Genomic DNA, 26,340 nt, shown 5'->3' on the forward strand with positions numbered 1-26,340 from the left:
CATGGCTTCTAATTATTTCCTGACATCCTTACAAGCCTTTTTTCTCAAGAAGAAAATACGAATATAGGCTATGTTTCCCCCTTTGTATTCTCAGAGCCTGTTGAATATGGGATATCTTCAGCTTCCTGATTTGATATGATGTTTTAGAATCACATAGCTGGTGTACATAAACTAAAACCATGCCGTTTGACCACCCTTTGAGACCATAAAAAGATTAAAAGCTGCATTTTGGAAACCTGTCATTCAACAAGACCTGATTGGACTTGAGCAATTTTGTTCTGTGTCATAACCAAATTCACCTAGCAGTTTTATACTTTTTAGCTGGTGGTATGAGACGTTTAATTTAATTGCATTATATTTGGTATGGCCGTGTTATAATGCTTCACACTCAGCAGGCTCTGCGTTTCTAGTTGGCAGTTGGTAAATACCTGTGAAGCAGAATCAATTCGCTGTTTAAAACTCTAATCTTGAATTATGTTTTTCCTTTATATTAGAAGGTCGACTTTGAGTTTGAAGGGAGAGTTAGTAATGTACATTTTCCTGTTTAATTGATATATCCTAAAGGAAATAAATTCATACATATATGCCAAGTAAACAAGGATTTAAGCCATGACCAAATTCTTGGACTATTAAAATCATTCCACACATGAACCTAAAGGAAAGTTTTTTTCTCTAAGTATTTTAAGCCTTAAAGAAATAGCCTGAAGATATTTAGTAACAGTGCCTTGGACCGTTTTAATTTCTCTTTTGCAATTACTTAAGGCTTTTAAAGAGGACTGCTAGTCCCTAATAGTTTACAGTATGGTAGAATTTTACTCTGGACATTTTCAATTTTATTTTTGTTATTCTAATTAAATATTATTGCCTCATCATTACTCATGTTTAGATCTACTTTTCAGTAAAGATGAGATTTAATTATAAACCATTATTTCAGTAGTTCCCATTGTGGCTCAGCGGGTTACGAACCTGACTAGTATCTGTAAGGTGCAGGTTCCATCCCAGGCCTCTCTCAGTGGGGTAATGATCCAGCATTGCCATGAGCTGTGGTGTAGGTCACAGATGCGGCTCGGATCCCAAGTTGCTCTGGCTGAGGCTCCAATCTGACCCCTAGCCTGGGAACCTCCATATGCTGCAAGTGCAGTCCTAAAAAGCAAAAAAATATAAAATAAAATAAAAATTGAAAAATAGACCATTATTTCAGGCAAAACACTTTTTAAGTCTATTTGATTTTTATTTACTATTTAATATGCATTTTTAACTAGGAATTTATTGATTTTCTAAATCTACCTCAAGAGATACAGATATTATCTAGATAGGAATGTACCAATTAACAAGACCTAATACTGGGCTTCACAGTTTGGAATTACGTTGTATGTGAGGCAAAACGCCTTATTTGCTTTTTGGTCTCTGCTGCTCTTCCTCCATAGAATTCCCCACTCTACTCTTGCCTCCATAGCTCATTCCTGCTGTAATTCAGCCTCCAAAAGGACTAAGACCTAAGGCACCTTTGTGCTCTGAGCTGTTCTGTTTTCACCGTCAGTCAACCAGGTGAAGCTGAATCCCACCCAAGGACCAAGGCCACATCTGCCCCTTTCAGTTGTGTAATGCCAGGTCCATCTGTCCCCACCAGACTAATTCTAGAGAGAAAAATCAGCACCTACACCTTGTCAATACTCTTAGAGCTAAGGTCTAAAACAAAAGAAAAGAAGTTGATCCTTTTCCAGGAAGAAAATTATTTTCTTATAAATTTGATTTCAAGAACAGTTTTCCCTCTGTTTTAAAACGAATTTCTGGAAATAGCATTAAGTATGACAAAATTCAGTTTCCATTTCCAGAAAGATAGATTCAGGCCTTGTAGGGACTCTTTCAAATATTTAGACTGGAGCAATGTTTTAGGGCCACAAAGAAAATAAAGTAAGGCTTCTGTTTCTCTTCCCAATAATTATCTTACCCCATCCCACACAGGGAAAGCCTGTCAGATCACTCTGGATTCAAAGCAGGTGGTTTGTGATTTCTGGACAAAGTGGAGTCAGGAGAGCAGATGATGGCACTGTCTAAACAGATTAAGTGGATGCACCCCTGATTTCTTCAAGTGGTTATCAAGTGAGGGATTGGGACAATTTCCAGACTGAGGTGCTATGTGCTGGGCCTTGTTATTCCCAAAATGGCTGCTACGACTTCTGTGGATGATGTAAATATTTGGATCAGCATTCTGCTTCAAGTGTATGTGGAACTCACATTGAAATTTAATTATAAAAGTGCCTGAGCGAATTCAGCAGTTTGAGAATGAATTTGCATACAATTTGCATGCTTAATGTACGAACACCTGAAATGTCCCCATAACCCCAGCTTCACCCTCCACCCCCACCTCCCCCCAAGCCTTGCCCTGCAACCCATGGTACCCCACCTCCTGCCATGTCTGTTCAGGCTTTTTGAAAACTGCCTGTTGAGCCTGGCCAAGGGGAACCTCAGCTAAAGGATGACCGGGCTGCCATGAAGACTGGATTCTTGGTTTGAGTTGTCACATCAGCAGACACTGGATCGAAGGATCTTTCAAAGTCAACCAGCTCCTTTTGTATCATTCCACGAAGTTGCGTGCAAACTTCTGTTGTTCTGTGAACAGTGTTACCTGTGACTTCAGTGTACAACACCTGTTTGCTATGTTGTTGTTGCTTTATCAAGAGACGTGGGAGAACGGGAGAGGGTTAATGGGGGAGGTTAAAGGGTGATTTGCTGAATGTGGGGAGCACTTTTGATTAAGAGTTCACGGCTCATGTTTCCAGAGTTTTAACTGTTATAATTGAAAGATTATTACACTCAGCTTCCAAACGTTATTGAAATGCACGTATTTTGCATTTTTAACTTTATACTAGTTTTTTTTTTAAGAGCAAATCACAGCCAGCTGAAACAAAGATTGGAGAGGTAATGATTCAGACATTTGAGAGAGAAGGAAAAGATCAAAATAGGAAATCAAAGGAAAACTTAATCCTAATGAATTAATTGCCATCAGTTACTGCTTTTACAAAATAAAAATTCTTATAAATAAAAAACTCAAGAATGGTCAGGGATGGATCATAAAACATAGGATATTTTGGTCTAAAAATACTAAACTAAATAGTCCAGATAAAGTTTTAACAATATCCACAGTCAGGAGATGGGAGAACGGAGCCCTGTGCAAGTCAATCAGCAACGAGAACAACACCAGCAGGCAGAGTAGCTCAGAATAAAGCGTGAGAGAGGAGCTAGTGGGGTTCTGACTCTGATCACACACACCAGTGAGAAGCCAAGGATTCTCATGATGCTAAATTGTTCTTCCTGTGGTTGGGAGTGACCCATCTCAAGCAGAAAAGCCGTAGGCTCTCTGCCTCTGTGAAAAGGCCTGTGCATTCTTGAGGGGCTCAAGAATTATGTTTGTTTTTGAAAGCCAGTTAGAAATGTCCAGAAGGCAAAACCTATGCCTAACTCTTTCTGATATTGATGGCCACCTCATATTCCTCCTAATAAAAGTCCAAACTGCACTGGGGGGAGAAAATGGATAGTGCCCTTCCCCAAAACACACATCCTTTTTAAGCTATTCCTAGAGCCTTGTGGTTCTTTACCTTTTGAGGTTTCTAAAGCCTGTCAAAGAATTTAGTGAAAACTATAGACTTCTTTTTTCCCCAAAACCATACTCCTATGTCCAAAGGTTTGCATTCTTATCCCAGACTTCTTGAAAATCCTCCTTAAGAAACCCTACAGTGTCAGCCCGCATGCCAGTACGTCGGTGGAACTTGGTCTCTAGCCAGGGTTTTATTTGGTTTTGGAGCTCATGTGACCTTTTTTTTTTTTTTTTTTTTCCCCAGGGCCACACCTCCAGCATATGAAGGTTCCCAGGCTAGGGGTCCAGTCAGAGCTGCAGCTGCAACCTACACCACAGCTCACGGCAACACCAGATCCCTAACCCACTTAGCAAGGCCAGGGATTGAACCTGCGTCCTCATGGACACTAATCCAATTCATTTCCACTGAGCCACAACAGGAACTCCTCACAAAACGTCTTTATACTCTTCCAGATGCTGAGAAAGGTAATTTCTCGTAATTCTGTAGGACCAACCAAATCCAGGTTAGAAGAAAGTGGCTTTCGGAATCTGCTTATTGTCTAGTCATGTCCACCAAAGAACCGAATTTTGAAAATCAGAATCTTTACTAGGGAAAAGAGTGCGAAATCTCTAAACATGGGCCTTTGACTTTATATATGCTCATTCTAAACCATCACCATAATAAAACATGACAGGGTTAACCCCTTGGAAAATGATAAGTAAAATGCTGAGATGACCTTCTTCTGAGGCCTGTCTTAGTGGGCCTATGTTTTATATGATACACCATCATACAGGAATATGCTTGTATTTGTGATCAGGATCCTCAAGTACATGCATGTGCACCACATATGACCAAACTCAGTATTTAAATATTCGGTCTTCATGCTTTAGGTTTTCTGAGGAAAGTGGCTGAATATTTCCAACAAAATCACAGTGACACTTATTGATACACATGTGTTCAGATGAGGGAAACTAATTATCATCCATTAATCGATTTTTCTCTTCTAAAATTTTGTTGAGTATCACACCTACCAGTATCTTTTCTCCTGAAATATAAAATTATTCAAAGTACATGGTACATATCCCAACTGGGAACTGAAATATATGGAACTATATATTCTGAATGCAAAAGCAATTCAAACTAAAAATTTCAAAGCGTCAAATTTAAAAACAGCAAAGTCTTTCAAAGATTGTATGTTCTTTTATTTTGGAACAGAAAATTATGACTTGGTAAATCATTTATGAATATCTTCGTGTTTTATTTTTAAGTTACTTGGCTTAGGGTGTCATTCTAAAAGTGGAATGATTCAACTTCTTTTATATCTCAAAAATTAACTCAGCTTTGGGAAATATGGTACTAAGATTTCTAAAACCATAATAAACATATAACACACCTGAATACATTTGCATGTTTATAGCACATGGGTATAAGAGAAACTCAGGCCAGCGATAGGGAGGAACTTGGCCTACTGCTCATGTTACCTCTAGAATAAATGTGATTTTCAGACAGGAGACTGGGGAGAACCTTCCATTACTCTGCGACCTCCGAATGAAGCTACAGCCTCGACTCCAGTGCAGTACTGGCAACACCACCCGGAAAAGCTCATCTTCCAGTCATGTGATTACAAAGCTTTTGTAAGTTACCCTGAATTCAGTACTTGGGTTCCAGTGGGAACAGAGGGCACATTTCTAGCTTGTTTTCTTTTATATTGAAAGTATCCCAAAATGTTACCGAAATTCTTAAAATGTTCTCCCCGACTCTTTTTCTTTTTTTCCCCCCCCAACTCTTTTTCGTAAGGTAGGCTTCTCTCCAAGAAGTCCAAATAAATAGAGCTTTATTACGCTTTTAATCTTGTAAGTTTGTCTGCTTTGCCTTCATATGTAGTTGTATATTTTAATGAAAAGTGATAAACTACTGTCTTAAAACGGAACTGAGTATAAATACAGCCTATATAGACATTTCCACTCACTCACCAATGATCTCAAAACACTGGATCTACTGCTTTATATAAATACCAGATTCTTTTCATTGTTATCATTTGGATTATATTGCTGGGATTTTTTTTTTTTTTTTTTTTTTTTTTAGTAAGAGAGGGAATCAGGCTTAGCTGAGAATTGTGAGCACAATGAACAGGGAAATGTTCAAAAGATGCCACTGATTTGGGGGCAGTTGGTTGTCATGACTACAGCAAGAAAATTGGCTGAACCCTCAGCAGAGCCTTGAAACTGTCTCTCTTAAAAATAAATGTTTCAATTAGGACAAAGTTTTCTGGAACCTTAAATGATAAGGATTTCTCCATGATCGTTTTCCTTAATTTGATGAAGACGTGGATGCTCTGGTTATCTCGCAGCAATTTAGACTTTTGTGCTATCAGCACCTCCTTCATTGCTTACATCTCAAAGTATTGCATTGATTTCAATATTAATCTCCCAAGACTGTAGGATTGAAATGACTCCTTTTTCTTCCAAGAAATTTTTCTTCCATTTTCTTCTTTCAAATGCCAAATCCTTCAGCCTTTCTGAGCATGCCTTTGACTAAGCCCTCCAATACTGTGTCCTTGCACAGCCTCTTGCCGTCCTGGGGAACTCCCCAGGTCAAAGGACTGATACTCAACCTGGTTTTTGATTTATTTTATTTTTTTTTTTTTTTGCTTTCTAGGGCCGCACCCGTGGCTTATGGAGGTTCCCAGGCTGAGGTCCAGTTGGAGCTATAGCTGCCGGCCTATGCCACAGCCACAGCAACACAGGATCCGAGCCACATCTGAGACCTACACCACAGTTCACGGCAACACTGGATCCTCAACCCACTGCGCAAGGCCAGGGATCAAACCCACAACTTCATGGTTCCTAGTTGGATTCGTTTCCACTGTGCCACCACGGAAGCTCCCCAACCTGGTTTTTGGAGACCCAGGTTCTCCTCAGTCAAGTCAGGAAAAGAATTATAAATTATTAATTAAAAATTTTTAAATGCGGAGTTCCCTTCATGGCTCAGCAGCAACGAACCAAACTAGTATCCATGAGGATGCAGGTTCAATCCCTGGCCTTGCTCAGTGGGTTAAGAATCCGGCCTTACAGTGAGCTGTGGTGTAGGTCATATGTGCTGCTCGGATCCCATGTTGCTGCGGTTATGGTGTATGTCGGCAGCTCCAATTCAACCCCTAACCTGGGAATTTCCATATGCAGCCCTAAAAAGCAAAAATAAAAGTAAAATTAAAATGCACTCTTTAAAAAAGACACATGGAACTCTTTATTTTTGAAGGAAATTGGGGAAAAGATGACAAACGGAAAGAGCCCTATGAAGCTTCAAAAGATTGAAGGGGAATCAATTGATAGAAAGGCAAAAATAGACATTTTGCTAAAAACTATTAGCCCTCAGCCAGAACTTGGAGGGTGCGTGACGGTCTGTACCAAGGCAGTATTAGAGCCGATCACCTTACAGCAAAGTAGCTGGTAATTCCTAGGAGGAAATGTTCTCATCCTTCTCCTGCCGCCCCCACCCCCTCCAGTGTCAGCTTGCACCAAGGACTCAGCACAACGGCGAATGGCATTCCCCCTCCCCGTGGGCTCCCAGACTGTTCTCAGGTGGATCAACCACAGGGCACGCAGCTGTGAATGAAAACGGTCCAGACCTGCATCTCCGCCTAAGAACAGCCTAACATTAATTACCTATGCAGCCGCCGAAGTCCAAATGGGGCGCATGTTGCTCAGCTTCTCAGCTGTCTCATACAACCCTGTAATTACATAGATAGTGGTGTGACTTATTTTTGCAGACATTGCTGCCTCAAAAGGGGGGGGGGGTGACGTTTTTAGATGCCCGCATTTTGCAGTTAAATATGATTTGAAAGATGGCATCTTTAGAAACCGCTGAAGTTTTATTATAAAGAGCAATTTACAGCTTTCAGAACTGTGGTTAATTCTGTTGCATTCTCTCTACACATGCATTTATTTGTTAGGATTCGTTACTGTTAGTTTTTTAAAGTTATGCCGCAACCTACAGCCAGGAAACCTGGCCAGTAGTACTTCTACAATGTGCTTTTTAAATTGCCACTCATATTTATATTCTGTTTGTCATAAATTATTGAATTTTTGTGTTTCAGTATTTAGGTTCTATGCTGATAAAAGAGCTCAGGGGGACAGAATCAACCCAAGATGCTTGTGCAAAAATGCGGGTAAGTTTGCCAAACGATTTTATTTCTAGTTACTGAAATGCTAAATACTGGGTATGGATACAAATTGCTGCTTTTCTCAAATTACTATTTTCTTCATCTGTTGGTCTGCTGAATCACATTGGTGTTATATAAAAAGGTGTTTGGGTTTTGTTCCTGTTTATAGTTGAGCTTAGGTCCCTGTAGTTTGAGCTGATGTCCATTTGATACATTTACTCTTATTTTTAAAGATTTAAAATAATTTTTTATGCATTGATCGATCTCCAGGAGAAACATGGTCTTAACTTTTCTACAAGAAAATGTGTTAAACCCCCACTGGACCATCTGAGAATACTTCTTGAAAGGATTGCCATGGAGTTCCTTGGCAGCCTGGAAGTTAAGGACTCAGTGTTGTCACTGCTGTGGCTTGGGCTCAATCCCTGGCCTGGGAACTTCCACATGGCATGGGTGTGGCCCCAAAAAAAGACCTCCAGTTAACTAAAAATTAAGAAATGTAGAAGTGTTGCGAGCATATTATACAAAACTAATATTCGTTCTGAGGCTTCTTCATTGTTCATCTTTTTATATATAAGAAAAGCATTCAATTCTGAGTTGAATCACATAAGGACACAATGTTGACAGAAATGACAATCCCAAGTGTCTGTGGTTGGTGGCTGCTGGATTCCAGGGAGTCTGTCTTAGCCGAACTGAATCTCACTCAGACTTAGCAATCCACATGAGCTTTTTCTTTCATGTGTTTCTTATTCTTGTTTCTTCATAGCAGATGTGTAGAGGATGGGTGATATCTGACTGATGATACAAATTAAGACTATTTCAGACTTAATCCGCATGGCACCTAAGCAGAGTCAAATTTAAGATCATTAGCAAATGAATTCTAACTTTTGTCATTTATTTTATATGAGCAGCTTTTGGTGGGAAATGCTCAAACGCGTATAATTGAACAGTTATGGAAGTAAAGGTGTGGTGTCCGATGCTTCTGGAAAGCTAAATATGGGTGAATCTTCATGAAACTGAGACCTCAATATGTGATCACCAACTTAATCTTCGGATCAATTCAATAGCAGAAAGACAGAAACAGTTATTCTTCTATTTGATGTAGTTTGTCAGTACCAGTGAATCTTTATCCCAGGTACTGTGTTTAGATGATAAAAGCTCTGATTTGTACAAGAACTCTGAGTTCTAGTTCTGTTGCTGCTTATTTGCCTTAGAGGTCACTTTTTAGTCACAATAGTAACTGCTCACCTTTACTGAGTAGTTACAGCATGCCAGTCTTCTTGCTGAACACTTTGAGTGTTCAGTTCATCTAATCTCTACACAAAGCTATGAGATTAGGACAATTATTATTCCCATTTTGCAGATGAGGAAACTGAGGCTTAGAGAGGTGAAATAACTTTCTCAAGATCAGGCAGTAAATAACTTGCCAGCCTGGGACTGGGTCTGTCTGACCCTAGAGTCCAAGCTTTTAACTATTATATCCACATGCTTCTTCTGGGCCTTGTTTTCTTAGAAAATAAAAAGCATTGGACTAGAGGCCCATGAGGCTTCTTCCTGGTTTTGTAATTTGAGGAATCTTGTATTCTAAACATCTCTCTGATCTATATTATGTCACCAATGAACAATAAGAAACTGGGAAAGGCTTTCCATCACCAGGGCCTTGTATTTAATTTTAGAGCTATTCATGAACATGTCTAGGAAATTAATTTGGCATCTCTGACTTAATACTATTAACTCAATTATCTGAGTCCAGCTACTTCAATGTGGTAATGAGCATAAATTGTGCATAGAGCACATAGCACCATTTAAAATATACCAGATCTGTGATTTGAATTTCAGTCAATTTCTTGAAATTAAATGGACCTGAAATTCCATTTGGATAGCAATAGCAAAACCATTTTAATAATCTCAGAGGAGAATAATTTAGTTAAATACCTGTCTCTTTCTTAAAAGGAAAAGACCATTTATTTAGAAGCCATTCTTCTGTTATTTGGGGCATTTTTCTGGTTTGTTGCCCTTGGTGTTTATTTTGAGTAGTTTACATGAAAATAAGAATTTTATTGCTTCTTAGGGTATTACAAACCCTTATTTCCCATCTTGGTTAAATAAGTATTAGTCTTTTGATTCCCGTTTGCATGGAATATTTTCTTCCATCCTCTCACTTTCAATTTGTATGTATCCCTAGAAGTGAAGTGGGTCTCTTGAAGACAGCATATATATAGGTCTTGTTTTTGTATCCATTCAGCCAGTCTGTGTCTTTTGTTTGGGGCATTTAAGGTAAAGTAATTATTGATATGTATGTTCTTATTGCCGTTTTATTAACTGTTTTGGATTTGTTCTTGTTACTCTTTTTTCTTCCCTTTTCTTGTTCTCTCCTCTTCTGGTTTGATGACTATCTTTAGTATTGTATTTGAGTTGATTTTTCCTACTTGTGTGTGTATCAATCATACATTTTTGGTTTGCAGTTGCCCTGAAGTTTTGATATAGGAGTCTATATATATATCTTATATATATATATATATATATATATATATATATATATATATAAGATTGTTTTAAGTTGTTGGTCTCTTAATTGCAAGTGCATCTCCAGTGTCCTGCATTTGTACCCTCCTCTTCTCACAAGTTCTGACTTTGGTAGCATAATTGTGCCTGGATGATTTCATATCCTTACTGTATATGTGCGTTTACTGGTGAGTCTTGTCATTTGCAGTATTTTTGTTTCTGGTTGTGGCCTTTTCTTTTCTGCCTAGAGAAGTTCCTTTAGTATTTGTTGTAAAGCTGGTTTAGTGTTGCTGAATTCATGTAGTTTTTGCTTATCTGCTAAGCTTTTGATTTCTCTTTCAAATCTGAATGAGAGCTTTGCTGGGTAGAGTAATCTTGGTTGGAGGTTTTTTCCTTTCATCACATTAAGTATATCATGCCACTCCCTTCTGGCCTGCAGAGTTTCTGCTGAAAAATCTGCCAATCTCCACCTCGCTTATTTAATATTGTCCCAGAGTTCTCTGAGACTCTCTTCATTTCTTTTCAATCTTTTTTCTCTTTTCTGTTCCACATCAGGGATTTCCACTAGTCTGTTCTCCACCTCGCTTATTCATTCTCCTGCCTCCTGTATTCTGCTGTTGGCTGCTTCTAATGAATTTTTTATTTCAGTCATTGTATTTTGCATCTCTGCTTGCTTAAGTTTTAAATCTTGTATTTCTTTGCACAGTGTTTCCTATAAATTATCAGTCTTTGCCTCCAGTTTATTTCCAATGTCTTACATCATCTTCAGCATCAACAGTCTAAAGTCTTTCTCCTAGAGGCTGATAATTTCTCCAGATCACTTAGCTGATTTTATGGGGTTTTTTCTTTCTCCCTCATCTGAGTTATAGTTCTCTGACTTTTCATTTTTATAGGTTTTTGGTGTGGTGACCTTTTTGCAGACAATAGATTTGTAGGCTCTCTTACTTCCTTTTTTTCAATTTTTTTAATCTTTTTTTAAATTTTTATTTCCCCAATACAATTTTTTTTCTATGTACAGCATGGTGACCCAATTACACATACATGTACACATTCTATTTTCACACATTATCATGCTCCATCATAAGTGACTAGACATAGTTCCCAATGCTACCCAGCAGAATCTCATTATTAATCCATTCCAAAGGCAATAGTTTGCATATTAACGCCAAGCTCCCTATCCACCCCACTCCTCCCCCCTCCCCCTTGGCAAACACAAGTCTGTTCTCCAAGTCCACAATTTTCTTTTCTGTGGAAAGGTTCATTTGTGCCTTATATTAGATTCCAGGTATAAGTGATATCATATGGTATTTGTCTTTCTGACTTACTTCACTCAGTATGAGAGTCTCTAGTTCCATCCATGTTGCTGCAAATGGCATTCTTTTGTTCTTTTTTATGGCCGAGTAGTATTCTACTGTGTATATATACCACATCTTCCTAATCCAATCATCTGTCAATGGACATTTGGATTGTTTCCATGTCTTGGCTATTGTGAATAGAGCTGCAATGAACATATGGGTGCATGTGTCTTTTTTAAGGAAAGTTTTGTCGGGATATATGCCCAAGAGTGGGATTACTGGGTCATGTGGTAGTTCTATGTATAGATTTCTGAGATACCTCCATACTGTTCTCCAAGTGGTTGTACCCACTTACATTCCCACCAACAGTGCAGGAGGTTCCCTTTTCTCCACACCCCCTCCAGGATTTGTTATTTGTGGACTTACTAATGATGACCATTCTGACCAGTGTGAGGTGGTATCTCGTGGTAGTTTTGATTTGTATTTCTCTAATAATCAGTGATGTTGAGCATTTTTTCATGTGCTCGTTGGCCATCTGTACATCTTCCTTGGAAAAATGGCTATTCAGGTCATTTGCCCATTTTTCAATTGGGTTGTTGGGTTTTTTGCTGTTGAGTTGTATAAGTTGCTTGTATATTCTAGAGATTAGGCCCTTGTCAGTTTCATCATTTGAAACTATTTTCTCCCATTCTGTAAGTTGTCTTTTTGTTTTCTTTTTGGTTTCCTTTGCTGCACAAAGCTTGTCAGTTTGATTAGGTCCCATTGGTTTATTTTTGCTCTTATTTCTGTTGCTTTGGGAGACTGACCTGAGAAAATATTCCCTACAAATAAAAGTCCAGTACCAGATGGCTTCGCAGGAGAATTCTACCAAACATACAAAGAGGAACTTATACCCATGCTCCTTAAACTTTTTCAAAAGGTCGAAGAAGAAGGGACACTCCCAAAGACATTCTATGACACCACCATCACCCTAATTCCAAAACCAGACAAAGATACCACCAAAAAAGAAAACTATCAGCCAATATCTTTGATGAATATAGACACAAAAACTCTCAACAAAATTTTAGCCAACCAAATCCAACAACATATAAAAAAGATCATACACCATGGCCAGGTGGGATTCATCCCAGGTGCACAAGGATGGTTCAATATATGCAAATCAATCAATGTCATACACCACATTAACAAAAGAAAAGTCAAAAACCACATGATCATCTCAATAGACGCAAAGAAAGCATTTGACAAAGTACATCCATTCTTGATCAAAACTCTTACCAAAGTGGGTATAGAGGGAACATACCTTAACATAATGAAAGCCATTTATGACAAACCCACAGCAAATATAATACTCAATGGAGAAAAGCAGAAAGCCTTCCCACTAAAATCTGGAACAAAACAAGGTTGCCCACTCTCACCACTGTTATTCAACATAGTACTGGAATTCCTAGCCACGACAATCAGACAAAGAAAAGAAATAAAGGCCATCCAGATGGAAGAAAAGAGGTAAAACTCTCTTACTTCTGATATTTGCCCTCCTTGTGGCTGAAGGTGGTACAGGGGCTTGTTGTAGGCTTCCTGATGGGAGGGACTGATGCCTGCCCACTGGTAGGTGGGGCTGATTCCTATCCCTCTGGTGGGTGGGGCTTTGTCTTTGGGTAAGATCAGAGGAAGTTGTGTGCCAGGGGAGGGGGGAGTGTTAGGCAGCCTGTTTACTGATGGGCTGGGCTGTGATCCCACCTAGATTGTTGTTTGGCCTAGGGCTTCTCAGTGCTGATAGATGTGGCCAGATTTTCCCAAAATGGCCCCCTCCAGAGAAACGCACATTGATGAATGTTCCTGAAAGCTTTGCCTCCAATGCCCTTCCCCCACGACAAGCCACAGTCACCCCCTGTTTTCCCAGGAGATCCTCCAAGAACTGCAGTCAGGTCCAACCCAGATTCCTATGAAGACTTTGCTTTGCCCTGGGACCCAGTGCATGTGAAAGTCTGTGTGCACCTTTCAAGAACAGAGTCTCCATTTCCCCAGTCCCATGGAGCTCCTGCGCACAAGTCCCACTGGCCGTCAATGCCAGATGCTCCGGGGGCTCCTTCTCCCACTGCCAGATCCCCAGGCTTGGGGATTTGAGTTGGGGCTCAGAACTCTCACTCCTCTAGGTGTCTCTGTGATACAGTTACTTTCCAGTCTGTGGCCTTCCCATCTGGGAGGTAAAGGGTTGCTTATATCTCGTAATTGCTCCTTCTACCTCTTGATGTGGCCTCCTCTTTGTCTCCTGGAGTAGGGATATCTTTTTGAAAGTTTCCAGTCCAATTGGTTGAAGGTTGCTCAGCATTTGGGTGTAATTTTGTTGTTTTTATGAGAGAAGTTGAGCTCCAGTCCTTCTCCTCTGCCATCTTAAGAGATAAGTATTAGTCTTTGATACAGTAGCTAAAGTTGCACTCCCTGGGTTCACCAGAGCCTTTCAAAACCAGAAGGGCAGATTTGATCTGTTATCTGGGACAACTGAGTTGTGAATTAGAAGTCTCACTAACTAAAAATGGTGTGATCTCAACTTGCAGTTAATGTTCAGTTTGAACCTCAAGTTGCTGTTTTCAACATGGTGGCATTTCAGCCAAAAATTCAGTATAATCAAGTTCCCCGGGGAAAATACTTTAGGACATAGATAATCTTAAAATTGATATGCAGTAATGTCATTTAGGCCAAAGGATAGTAGATTAAAACTTTATCTGGTTTACTCCTTCAATTGAGAAAAAAAAAGTTTTTAATTCAACCGTATGAATTTTAGCTGAAATTAAAATTTATTTCCTAATAAGAATTAAATCAGTGTGGTTCCCTATTTTGAGAAATATTTCCTCAAATGTATTTTGCTAACAAAGATGACTCCTGATCTGGCTCCTGCTCTCACTGAGCACAATCCAGTGGGAAAAACCAACATGTTAACATTTAATAGCCCCAGATTTGGAGAAGTATCACCGTAGAGGTGTCTTCACATTGCCATCAGGCCTGGTCTCCTAAAATCAGTTTATTAGAACTAACAACAGTTGATACTTGAGAGCTGTATGCTATGCCCTGCGCAAGTGATATGTGCATTAATTCATGAATCAGGAGACAGGTGTTGCCCTTGTCCCCACTTTCCATGTGGGGAAACAAAGGCCAAAGAAAGCTAAGTTGGAGTTCCCTTCATGGCTCAGCAGTTAATGAACCCCACTAGGATCCATGAAGATGTGGGTTCGATCCCTGGCTTCGGTCAGTGGGTTAAGGATACCAGGTTGCCTTGAGCTGTGGTGTAGGTCACAGATGCAGCTCGGATCTGGTGTTGCTGTGGCTGTGATGTAGGCCAGCAGCTGTAGCTCCCATTAGACTCCTACCCTGGGAACCTCCATATGCTGCGGGTCAGCCCTAAAAAGCGAAAGAAAGAAAGAAAGAAAGAGAGAGAGAGAGAGAGAGAAAGAGAAAGAAAGAAAGAGAGAAAGAGGGAAAGAGGGAAAGGAGGAAAGAAAAGAAAGAAAGGCTATGTCACTTGCCCAAGGTCATTCAGCCAGTGCTAAAACTGGGATTTGAACCCAGGCAGTCTAATGCCACCACCCGCAAATTCTCAGGCTGTACTGCCTCTCAGTGTGCAAGTGGAATACTGATTGTCCCAAGTTTTTGAATAATTGAAAAAGTGGATCATTTATGTTAAATAAATAGTTTTGGGAACCCTCTCAGAGTCTATAAGATTAGTACCAGCTAAATTAAACCATTTAGGTACACACATATGTAATAATTTGGGGTATATTCCAATATATTAACATAAATTAAAACTTTGGGAGAATTTTTTCCTTAGCAACTCTAAATGGTTTTTTTTTCCCATAACACTTACTTTAACACCTTCACTTTGCCCCAGCAGAAACCAAACACAATTTCCCCTTCTCAGATTCATTTAGGGTGTTTGATAGTCATCATTAGTTAATTTCTAAGTTTAACTCAACCTGTTTATTCATCTCTAAGATCCAGTTCAGTTCTGAAATAAAGGTAATTCCACACTAATCTCCCGACGTTTTATTATACACCTAATTATTTCAATGAAAAGTACACCATGATAGGAGTTCCCACTTTGACACAACGGGATTGGCGGCATCTCTGGAGGACCAGGACTCAGGTTAGATCCCCAGCCTGGCATAGCGGGTTCAGGATCTGGTGATGCTGCAGCTGCTGCGGCGGCGGCTCCATTCTGATTGCTGGCCTGGGAATTCCTTGTGCCTCGGGGCGGCCAAAAAAGAAAGACAAAAAACGTACCATGATAAACTACCATGAGTGAGATGAGAGTAATGCATATCATTCCACAATATGGAGTCACTTCTCTCTTTGTTCAGGTTAACCACTCTCTTTCCTCTTCAAACTGTCTTAAGATCTTTGGATTTTTTTAATTAATAGACTTTGTAGCTAGAGAAGTTTTAGGTTCACAGGGAAATGGAGCATAAAGCACAGAGAGGACCCTGCATCACCACCACCCTCCCAGTCTCCCCTATTACCAACATCTTGCATTAGTGTGGTTCATTGGTCACTATTATGAACCGATGTTGATATATCATTAGCTAAAGTCCACAACTGACATTAGAGCTCATGGTTTGTGTTATTCGATGTTTTGGTTTTTGACAAACGTATCATGTCCTGTACCTCCACCCCTTTAGCGTACCCTACAGAATAGCGTTCCCCCCTAAAAATCCCCGCCGCTCCACCTGCTCATCTCTTCTCTCCCCTGCCACCCTGACCTTTTCAATGTCTCTGTAGTTTTGTCTTTCCCAGAATGTGATACTGTTGGACTCATAGAGTATATAGGCTTTTCACACTGGCTTCTTCACTTAGCGAAAGGCATTTAAGGTTCCTCCACGCCTTTTGTGGCTTGAAAGCTCTTTTCTTTTTATCACTGAGTAATATTCTTTGTATGGATGTACTATAGGTTGTTTATCTATTAACCTATTGAAAGCCATCCTGGTTGCTTCCCAGTTTTGGCAGTTATGAATAGAGCTTCTATAAAAACTTATATGCAGGTTTCTCATGGTGAGATCCCCCCCCCCCCATGGATCTAAACTCTAAATAATGCCCCTCTTTTTTTTGTTTGTTTTTTTGGGTTTTTTTTTTTTTTTTTTTTTTTTGCCATTTCTTGGGCTGCTCCCACAGCATATGGAGGTTCCCAGGCTAGGGGTCAAATAGGAGCCGTAGCCGCTGGCCTACACCAGAGCCACAGCAACACGGGATCCGAGCCGTGTCTGCAAACTACACCGCAGCTCACAGCAACACCGGATCCTTAACCTACTGAGCAAGGCCAGGGATTGAACCCGCAACCTCATGGTTCCTAGTCAGATTCATTAACTACTGAGCCACAACAGGAACTCCAGTAATGCCCCTCTTAAAATTATCTTTTTTTAAATTTTTTTATTTTATGATTTTTAGTTTTTGTGTTATAGTTGATTCACAGTATTCTGTCAATTTCTACTGTATAGCAAAGTGACCCAGTCATTCATATATATACATTCTTTTTCTCACATTATCCTCTATCACCTTCCATCGCAGTGACTGGATGTAGTTCCCTGTGCTATACAGCAGGATCTCATTGCTTATCCACTCCAAATGCAATCTGTTTACCCCAGACTCCCAGTCCATCCCACTCCCTCTCCCTCCCCCTTGGCAACCACAAGTCTATTCTCCCAGTCCATGATTTTCTTTTCTGTGGAAAGATTCATTTGTGCCGTGTATTAGATTCCAAATGTAAGTGATATCCTATGGTATTTGTCTTTCTCTTTCTGACGTACTTCATTTAGTGGGAGAGTCCCTAGTTCCATGATGTTGTTGCAAATGGCATTACCTCTTAAAATGATCTTCTGAATTGTGTTTAGTGCAAAGAATCAATAGAAACCTGCAAGAAACCTTGACCATTTTTTTAAAATAAAGTCATAATTTTTGTCTTATCTTTGAGTTTTTTTTAAAATAACAGTAAATGAGATTATCTATGCCTTGATGATGAGGCACACTTTTAGGAAGAATGATTTCTATGACTTATTCTGCACCGTAGTGGCACAACTTGGCTGCTTCCTTCCTGCCTATGACCACTTCACAGGCACACCTATTTAAAATTAAAATTTTAAAATATATATTTTAAAATGTATTAGGAATACATAAGGGGTTGTAAAAGATATCTATTTGGTCTGAGCACATTCATTTCATGCTGCCTTTCTGTCCCTGGTTGGGTTTTCCAGCTCAATTTGTGCTCAGAGGCAGTCTTCCTTTCTGAAAGGATTCCTGAGGGGAAGCACTAGCTTTGGGATCCTGCATATGATGCTCCCCTGGCGTGTTCCCCACAGAGCACGGAACCTTCCCTCTGTCACACCTCACACGGCACCGGGGGATATCTGATTCCTCCTGCCCCAAGCCCCTTAGAAGGCAGGAACCGTGAGGCTGTACTCCCAGGGCCTGCTGAGTAATAGCTGCCTTAGGAGGCGGTTGTGATGCTTCCTAGACTGTGAAGGGTCCAGTTCCCCAAGGTCTTTTTTTTTTTTTTTTTTTAGCTATTTCTTGGGCCGCTCCTGCGACATATGGAGGTTCCCAGGCTAGGAGTGGAATCGGAGCTGTAGCCACCAGCCCACGCCAGAGCCACAGCAACGCGGGATCCAAGCCGCGTCTGCAACCTACATAACAGCTCACGGCAACGCCGGATCATCAACCCACTGAGCAAGGGCAGGGACCGAACCCACAACCTCATGGTTCCTAGTCGGATTCGTTAACCACTGCGCCATGACGGGAACTCCCAGTTCCCCAAAGTCTTAACACGCATTGACCTCTTCCTCCAAATGTTTGAAACACAAGTGAATTGATGGAGAGATTTGCTTTGGATCATTTCATTTGTTTTTCCCCACCTCTAATGCCAGAGGCCCCGGCCTTACCCTGGTTTTCTGTGTACACAGTGTGTAAGAGAGTGTTCAAAAACTTAGGAACGCTGCAGTCTGTTTTACAGTTTTTTGGGTTTTGGGGTTTTTTTTGTTGTTGTTGTTTGTTTGTGTTTTTAGGGCCGTACCCATGGCATGTGGAGGTTCCCAGGCTAGGGGTTGAATCGGAGCTGTAGCTGCTGGCCTACACCACAGCCACAGCCACGCCAGATCCAACCCACATCTGCGACCTACACCACAGCTCATGGCAACACCCAGATCTTTAACCCACTGAGCAAGGCTGGGGATCAAACCTCCGTCCTCATGGATACTAGTCAGATTCGTTTCCACTGAGCCACAATGGGACCTCCTGCTTTCCAGTTTTTGAAGGCCCTTGCCAAAGAGGAGAAAAAATGGAGCATTGTAGATATTACATGTAATTTGGGATTTTATATTGGAGGGAAGTAATTTGTTCCTAAATCAATTGGGAGTTGCCTCTTTTAAATAATGTGTCCACAGAGCTGAACTTTACAGAGCAGTAAATAGATTGCTTTGGCCTTTCAGTTCTCTTTGGTATGAGGGGCTCCCACTTCAGAGATTCTAAGACATACAATGTTTGGTGTCTTAGAGTGAGGGGTTTGCTGTGGCCAGAGAAGTTGCTACTATTCCATTTTGCCTCCCTAGACTTATACATACCCCACCCCCAGCCCTGAAATTTGCCCCAGGGTGTATTTATCACTAATACACAGCACTCTATCACCTCCCGAATTGAATCTACCATTAGGGATCATGTACTACTATAAGACGTAGGCCATCGTGTTCAATTTAATACTCTGAAATCTGACTTTCTCTAATCCCATAGTTGACGGTTAGAATTGTTCACAGGTGTTTGTGTTCAGGGAAATTTCCTTGGGAAAAAAAAAAGAAAAAAGAAATATCTGTTTTCAGATATATGTAGAAATGTTTTCTACAACAGGGTAGAAATTGGCCTTCTTGATGTAAGAAAGGAAATATTTTAAAATTAAAGTCAAGAATAAGCAAGTCTTGGAGTTCCCGTTGTAGCTCAGCAGGTTAAGAACTTGACATAGTGCCCATGAGGATGCGAGTTCAATCCCTGGCCTCACTTAGTGGGTTAAGGATCCAGTGTTGCCGCAAGCTTTGGCATAGGCTGCAAAAGTGGTGTGCAGAACTAGTGTGGCTGTGGCGTAGGCAAGCAGCTGCAGCTCCGAGTCCACCCCTGGCCTGGGAACTTCCATATGCCATGGGTGTGGCCTTAAAAAGAAAAAAAAAAAGGAGAAAAGAATAAGCAAATTTTCCAATGTATTTAGGTTTTGGAAGCTCTGTTTCCCAAAAGGCTTAGACCATAGTTTCACCATAGCTCAGACTTCTTGTTGAGGGTGTTGCCTTTAACTTAAATGATTTTTAGACTTTTAACCTGGAAGCAATTCTAAAATTGAATTTTCACATATATAGATTTCCAAATAATTGTCTGGGCCTTCCTTGAAATGTCAAGGTCATCTTTTTTCTACACTAATTTTCACTAAGAAATTAATAGTGGAGAGTGGAGTAGAAAGCTGGAAAAATGTTAGATTTTAGAATCAGATGGAAATGTTGGATTAGGAGACCTCTTTCCTTGGAGAAACTTAGATTGAAGTCCTGTTTAGTCCTTCTGTGCTTATACAAATCCCTTGTGTGGGAAATAATTTCAGGGACTGCTTCTTAGGAACCAGGCTGGAAAACAACTTACTAACAACTGTGTTTTAAAAGTTCCTGTTGCCCAAGTTTGAGGACAGAATCAAATTTTATCTTTCACTGTCTCAAAAGTACTGCACAAGGCAGGTAATTACAGGTCTAAGCCCTTGAATTTGTGTGTATTAAAATATCAGTGCACATAAAGAAACTGCCGCAGTTCTAATCCCTATCACTGAGTTTTGCTCATGTGTACTTTTTGTTACATGAGTAATTTTCCTAGAGGTCTATCCACTGGAAGACTAAACCATCCCAACCACCTTATCTCATAGCATCCTCATACCTCAGCTTTTTGTTTTGTTTTGTTTTGTTCCTGTTACTGGCTTTTCTCCCATGTAACACCTTCACTGCTCTACGTCACTGAAAGATTTCATGTACCTCTTCTGTCTTTTTTTTTTTTTTTTTTTGGTCTTTTTTTGCCTGTTCTAGGGCTGCTCCTGCGGCATATGGAGGTTCCCAGGCTAAGGGTCTAATCGAAGCTGTAGCCGCCAGCCTACACCACAGCCACAGCAACACAGGATCCAAGCCTCGTCTGTGACCTATACCACAGCTCACGGCAACGCCAGATCCTTAACCCACTGAGCAAGGCCAGGGATCAAACCCTCAACCTCATGGTTCCTGGTTGGATTTGTTAACCACTACGCCATCACGAGAACTCCCCTCTTCTGCCTTTAATTTCTACTTGTTGTCTTTAAATTGCTCTGCTAAAGTTCACTGTTGCAACCATTGCAGCCACCGTTTCCCTGCCATCCTAGCATGTAGCCCAGAGATTGTTCGGATATGCTCACAGGTTTTGATTTTATTTTTGGCCTCCTTTGCCAGTGGGATGCTGTGCTTTGGACAGCTAAGTGAAAGCATTAATCCTCCGAATAATAGTAGTCCAAGTCTATTGATGTTCACTACATGCTGGGAACTGAATCTCACAACAGCTTCACAAAGTAGAGGCTATATTAACACACCCATTTTACAGACAAGGTAACTAAGACAGAGAGAGGTTAAAAGACATGGCCACATAGTTTGAAGCTAAGACAGGAATCCAGACATATCGTCCTGTGCTCTTACTCACTGTAGCAGTAGTGGAGGCACTGGAAGAAGGACCTTATCATTGGGCCCATTTATAAATTCAAGACAACCACACACCCTGAAGCTGTACTTACAAACAATAGATTGGAAGAGTCCACGTGTTTTTGCACTATTTACAATTGGTTTTTTTAACTTACAAAAACTTAAGTTTTTAAAACTTTACATTTGCTTCTTACAAAAGCAGTACATGTTCATCATTATTCACCTTTAAAATAGAGATACAGAAAAGAGAAATAAAAACAACTAGAGTTTTACCACCCAGAAGTGGGAAACACCCCTCTGTTGACACCTTGTTTGTATGTAATCCTCCAGACTGATTATTTATGCATTCATAAGCATCACTGTTCTACCAAAAAATACCAGGACTATTCTGAGCCTACTGTTTTATAATCTATTTTAAAATACAATAGTATATCTTGAAACAGTTTTATTCCAATAAATATTCATCTCCAATGTAATTTGTGGTGGTTGGCCAGTATTCCAAGTCATATCCAAACCAAACTTGCGTAACTAGTTCCCCTTGTCAGTCATTAGTTCATTTCCAGTTTTTTCAAAATATAACCAATACTATGGATAACCTCCCTACCCCTAAGTCTTTTCCCGCTGCTTGGCTATTTCTTTAGAATAAGCCACTAAGTGTAGAATAACTGGATCAAAGAGTCTACACATCTTGAAACTCTGGGTCAGGATTGCCAAACTGCCTTACAAAAAAAGTGTTCCAATTTACACTCCCAGAAGCAGTACACAAAAATGTGTTGATGTTTTCTTGTCACATCTCTCAGTGGCATTACTTAATATCTTGGATGTATTCCTGGTTGAGGGGGAACTAGGGAGCTTTATAAGAAAAGGTACATGTTCAGCATGACTCCTGGGCTTATCAGTTTGATTCGGTCCACATCTAATCTAGATGTAACTCTAGAATCTGTCTCTAGGACCTGGCCTCTTTATTTTATGTGCAGAATGTTGTCTAATTTCACAGCCCCCCTGAGGAACCACGAATGAATTAAATAATACTTGTTAATTACTCTGAAGACCAAGAGCTGCAGCTAAGTCCTAACTAAGGATTTGGGAAAATCACTTGTCAAGTGGAGAATCGTGTGTTTTGATAAAGTCTCTCTGAGTTAATGTAAGATGCAGTACAATTCAGTGTATAGGCGCAGCAGCAGAGATCAGTTCTGACAGTGACTTTCGATCAAACTGATCATGTGCAGCTTTAGAGCGTAAGTTCTCAAAGTGTGATCCCCAGATTGGCAGCAGCAGCAGCATCTAGAAATTTGTTATCAATGCAAAATCTGGGTGTTCCTGTTGTGGCTAGGTGAGTTATGAACCCGACTAGTATTCATGAGGACCCGGGTTTGATTCTTGGCCTCGCTCAGTGGGTTAAGGATACAGTGTTGCCGTGAGCTGTGTTGTAGTTCGCAGAAGTGGCTCAGATCTGGCATGGCTGTGGTGTAGGCCGGCAGCTGCAGCTCCAATTCGACCCCTAGCCTGGGAACCTCCATGTGCCACAGGTGCAGCCCTGAAAAGAGAAAAAGAAAAAAAAATTTTTAATGTAAAATCTTAGACCTTACCGCAGACGTACTGTCTCAGTCTGATTAGGAGGCGGTCACAAAAATACCATATATTGGGTGAAATTTATTTCTCACAGTTCCGGAGGCTAGAAAATCCAGCATCAAGGCCCTGGCAGATTTGGTGTCTAGCGAGGGCACTTCTGGTTCCTAGATGGCCGTCTTTTCTCTGTGCCCTCTCCTGGCAGAAGGGGCAAGGGTGTGCTCTCAGGCCTCTTTTATAAGCCCACTAATCCCATTCATTCCGTCCTCATGATCTAAGCTCCTCACAAAGGCCCCACCTCCTAAGACCATCACATCAGGTGTTAGGATTCAATCCATGAATTTTGGAGGGAGGCAGGCAATCAGTCCATAACCCTTACTGAATCAGAAACTTCTGGGGTGGTTTCTCTACCAAGCGCTCCATGTGATTCAAATGCACTCGAAAGTTTGGCAACCACTGCCTTGGTCCACTGGGCATTCCAGTAAGGCTGCTGTGTAGCTAAGCTGTGCTGGTGAAACATTCTGCCACAGTGCCCGGAAACCAGCAAGGGCCAGGGGACTAGAGAGAGAGGGCACGGTTCTGTGCCGGGTGAATTACTCTGGTAGAACAATTGCTGGGTCTCATGCCGGAGGAGTGGTTTGAATGGTGCTGGTCTGTTCTTGTCACGGGGTCTTCCTTAGGCTCTGGGTTCACTCGGCCTTTGGGTCAGAGTCCTTGTGGTCAGAAAAACCCTGCAAAGGACACTTCCCCGCATCTTCTGGCCAAATGAGACTTAGGCCTAAGTCATCGGGGACAGGTGGGAATCCCAACTATTATGAAAGACTTCCAGAAGGAGACACGCCACAGCTGCCCCTAATAATCCTTCTGCCCTCTCAAGAAAACCTCCCCTCCTCCTCTCAGTGCTTGTAATCTGAGCCAGTTTCCTGTTGCAGAAATGGAGACCCAACCCTTCCCTCCTCGAGGCTGAAATATCACCACATCTCTCAGGGAAAGTGTTGCCACCCCATAGGAATCTCGTGGTGCCTCTCGAATCACAGCCGTGGTTCTCCTCCAAGTCTCCTGAGCTCTGCGTGTGTCCAGAAGCTGGGCGTGTGATTCTTTGTAATGCTGGCTTCCTGCTCGTTCCCGTACACTGATGCATTTGCTCATTCATTTCACAGTCATGGTTTTCGGCCGCTTTGAGAGCAACCCCTGTGAAATTGCTGATATTGAGCCAGTTTTGACCCTTAAAAATGGCACCTTCTAGGGCTCCACCTGAGACCACGTGCTGGTTATTAGGGGGAAGGAACATCTAGAAAAGCGAGGGCCAGCCTCAGGTGGAGTGAGGGAAGCAGCCCAGCCCCAGGGCAGCAGAGGTGGAGGCGGAAGCGGATGCAGAAGATCAGCAGAGGCTCCCAGAGCCGGCGGGAGGGATGAGAGGGAAGCTGCCCCGAGAGCTGGAAGGCCAGCAAGTGACCTGAAACCGAGCTTTCCCCAGCAAGTGACCTCAAAACTGAGCTCCAGAGGGTAAGAGTACCTTTCAAATGGCTAATTGGCGGTCTGCTTCTTCTCTCTTACCATCCCCGCAACGTGGCTGCTTCCGCTGCACACAATATCACCACAATGATGCTTGTTTGGTGTATTTTTTTAATCATCTGAAAGTCACTTAGGGCTACCAAACATGGGTGTTTGATCCTATTTTAATTAACTTGCTGAAGCTGAATATAATAATTAAGTGTTGAAACTAAGGAAAATATTCTATGGCAAAATGACTAGTTATGACTCAGCACTGATATCTAACTAGAAAGCGTTCCTCGGGGTAGCCGGGTGTGGGTTAAAATATGCTGTACGTTGGTTGGTAGTCGACCACCAGGAAGCCTGTGCTGGTCTCTGCTTAAAATACCCTGGCAGTGATCAGAGTGTGGTAAGAAAGGAGAGTCAGCGACAGCCTCCCCATACAACTGGCTCGCTCTTTCCCTCTCTGTGCTGGTTCTGCAGCACCATTGATTCCCTATTAGGCGCATAAACATCACTCTGGACTCAAATGCAACATTACAGCTCACGGCGGACATGCCCCCCGCCCCCGTCATGAACCTCTTGGCTCTCATTCACACTTGGGCACGTTCTGTTCTGAGATGAGAGGGTCCTTGCACTCTCAAAAGGGTGTTCTCATCCTGTTGATTCTGCATTAGAAAATGAGTGTGTGCTGTAGGGCTGAAAGCTCAATGGCAATTCCTGGTGTGATACAGATATTCCAAGTTGTTCATAACTTGTTGTTTAAAAGGAAAAGCAAAAAAAGTTACTCCTTTCCCTGGTGAATCAAAAAAAAAAAAACCCTTTTGTAAAAAATGCTCTAAAAATATTTACTTTTCATATTAAGAGGCAAGTTCAGGTGCCCACCTCCGGAGAAGAAGTCATGATCGCTATTCTGTATGATCCTTAAAAACGCTATAAAGCCAAGTGCTGATGACAGGAGTGGCTTTGACGATGCCAAAGTTGCGTTTTATTTAGGTTTCAGAATGGTAACATCTCTATATAACTAAATATGGCTTCTCGTGTAATAAAGAAAGGATGAGAATCTTATTTGGGAAATCATGAGCAAAATACAATGGAATATCCCTATGCCCTTTCCACTTTCAGCAGGAGAGCAAGATGCTGCGAAGGTTAAGTTAATTTGAGGCGTTACCCCTGCGTCTGCAGCTGCCTGGGTGTGCGGAGGTCTTTGTTACAAATTAGTCTCTCCTGTTCAGCTGGCACCGAAGCCAGGGGATTGAAGTACTCTGGGAAACCTCAGAAATTCCACAAAGAGGGTGGTGGAGTAAAAAGCAGCGAGAAACAAAAGCGAACCACAAGATCCAGTTTGTCCTGAGCATTTTGCCAGGAAGTGGGCCTGAGGAAGAGAATTCTGTTTATACAAATAAATAAGGCTTCACTTTTTAACTTAGGCAGATGGGAGCAGTCACCATCTGGAAACCCACAAAGCCTGCAGATAGGTCGCAGGAAACAAGCTGCCTGAGAACTGGTGCTTGGTCACTGAGCAGTCATGTCCAGACTGGGCAGGAAGAGCAGGTGCTTGTAACACGAAGAGAAGATGGGCAGGGTGGTGCTTTGGGGTGGGGCTGAAGCTCTGCGCTCACATTTTGATAGCTGCAAAGCCTCCATAAAATGAAGTAGGTTCTTCCTGGATTTCTAGCCTCCCTGAGGAGTCAGTGAAGACTCAGTATATTTACCTTCTTTCTGTGCATTTTCATCTCTCGTTAAAATTATGTGTGAATAGACTTCTTTGGAAAAAACCCTGTCAAGTACACCATCAGAAAATTGCCTGAAAGCGGGTTGGATCTGTATCTCTTGCAGAAAATTTTAAATGCCTTAAAGGAGGTGCATTACGTCAGAGACCTCCCACAACCGCTTTGACCTCTGTGGCTGGCCAGGTCCACCATCGTCTTGTTTTAACTCAGCAGAAAGAGAAGTAGAGCTTGGGCTCCAGGTTGGAAGAGTGGTCCCTGCCATCACTACATTCCTAGAGGCCTGTGTCCTTG

At 41.4% G+C, this 26,340-nt stretch overlaps 1 protein-coding gene across 43 annotated transcripts in view; it reads left to right on the plus strand.

Moving 5' to 3' along the window:
* ANKS1B (ankyrin repeat and sterile alpha motif domain containing 1B) overlaps window positions 1-26,340 on the plus strand; it is a 1,062,966-nt gene that overhangs the window by 999,025 nt on the left and 37,601 nt on the right. For all 43 annotated transcript variants that reach the window (XR_014804254.1, XR_014804264.1, XR_014804263.1 and 40 more), the window contains 2 exons: window positions 5,084-5,212; window positions 7,675-7,746. Coding sequence is in view for 19 of the 43 variants with exons in the window: in XM_084957460.1 (XP_084813586.1) it covers window positions 5,084-5,212; window positions 7,675-7,746 (201 nt within the window). In the remaining 24 variants the exon portion in view is untranslated. The remainder of the gene's footprint in view (window positions 1-5,083; window positions 5,213-7,674; window positions 7,747-26,340) is intronic.

The sequence above is a fragment of the Sus scrofa genome, chromosome 5 (genome assembly GCF_054392235.1).
Source record: "Sus scrofa isolate SSC_HxYL_T2T_F1_AM1 chromosome 5, Sscrofa_HxYL_maternal_Yorkshire_Landrace_v2.0, whole genome shotgun sequence".
Classification (NCBI taxonomy): domain Eukaryota; kingdom Metazoa; phylum Chordata; class Mammalia; order Artiodactyla; family Suidae; genus Sus; species Sus scrofa.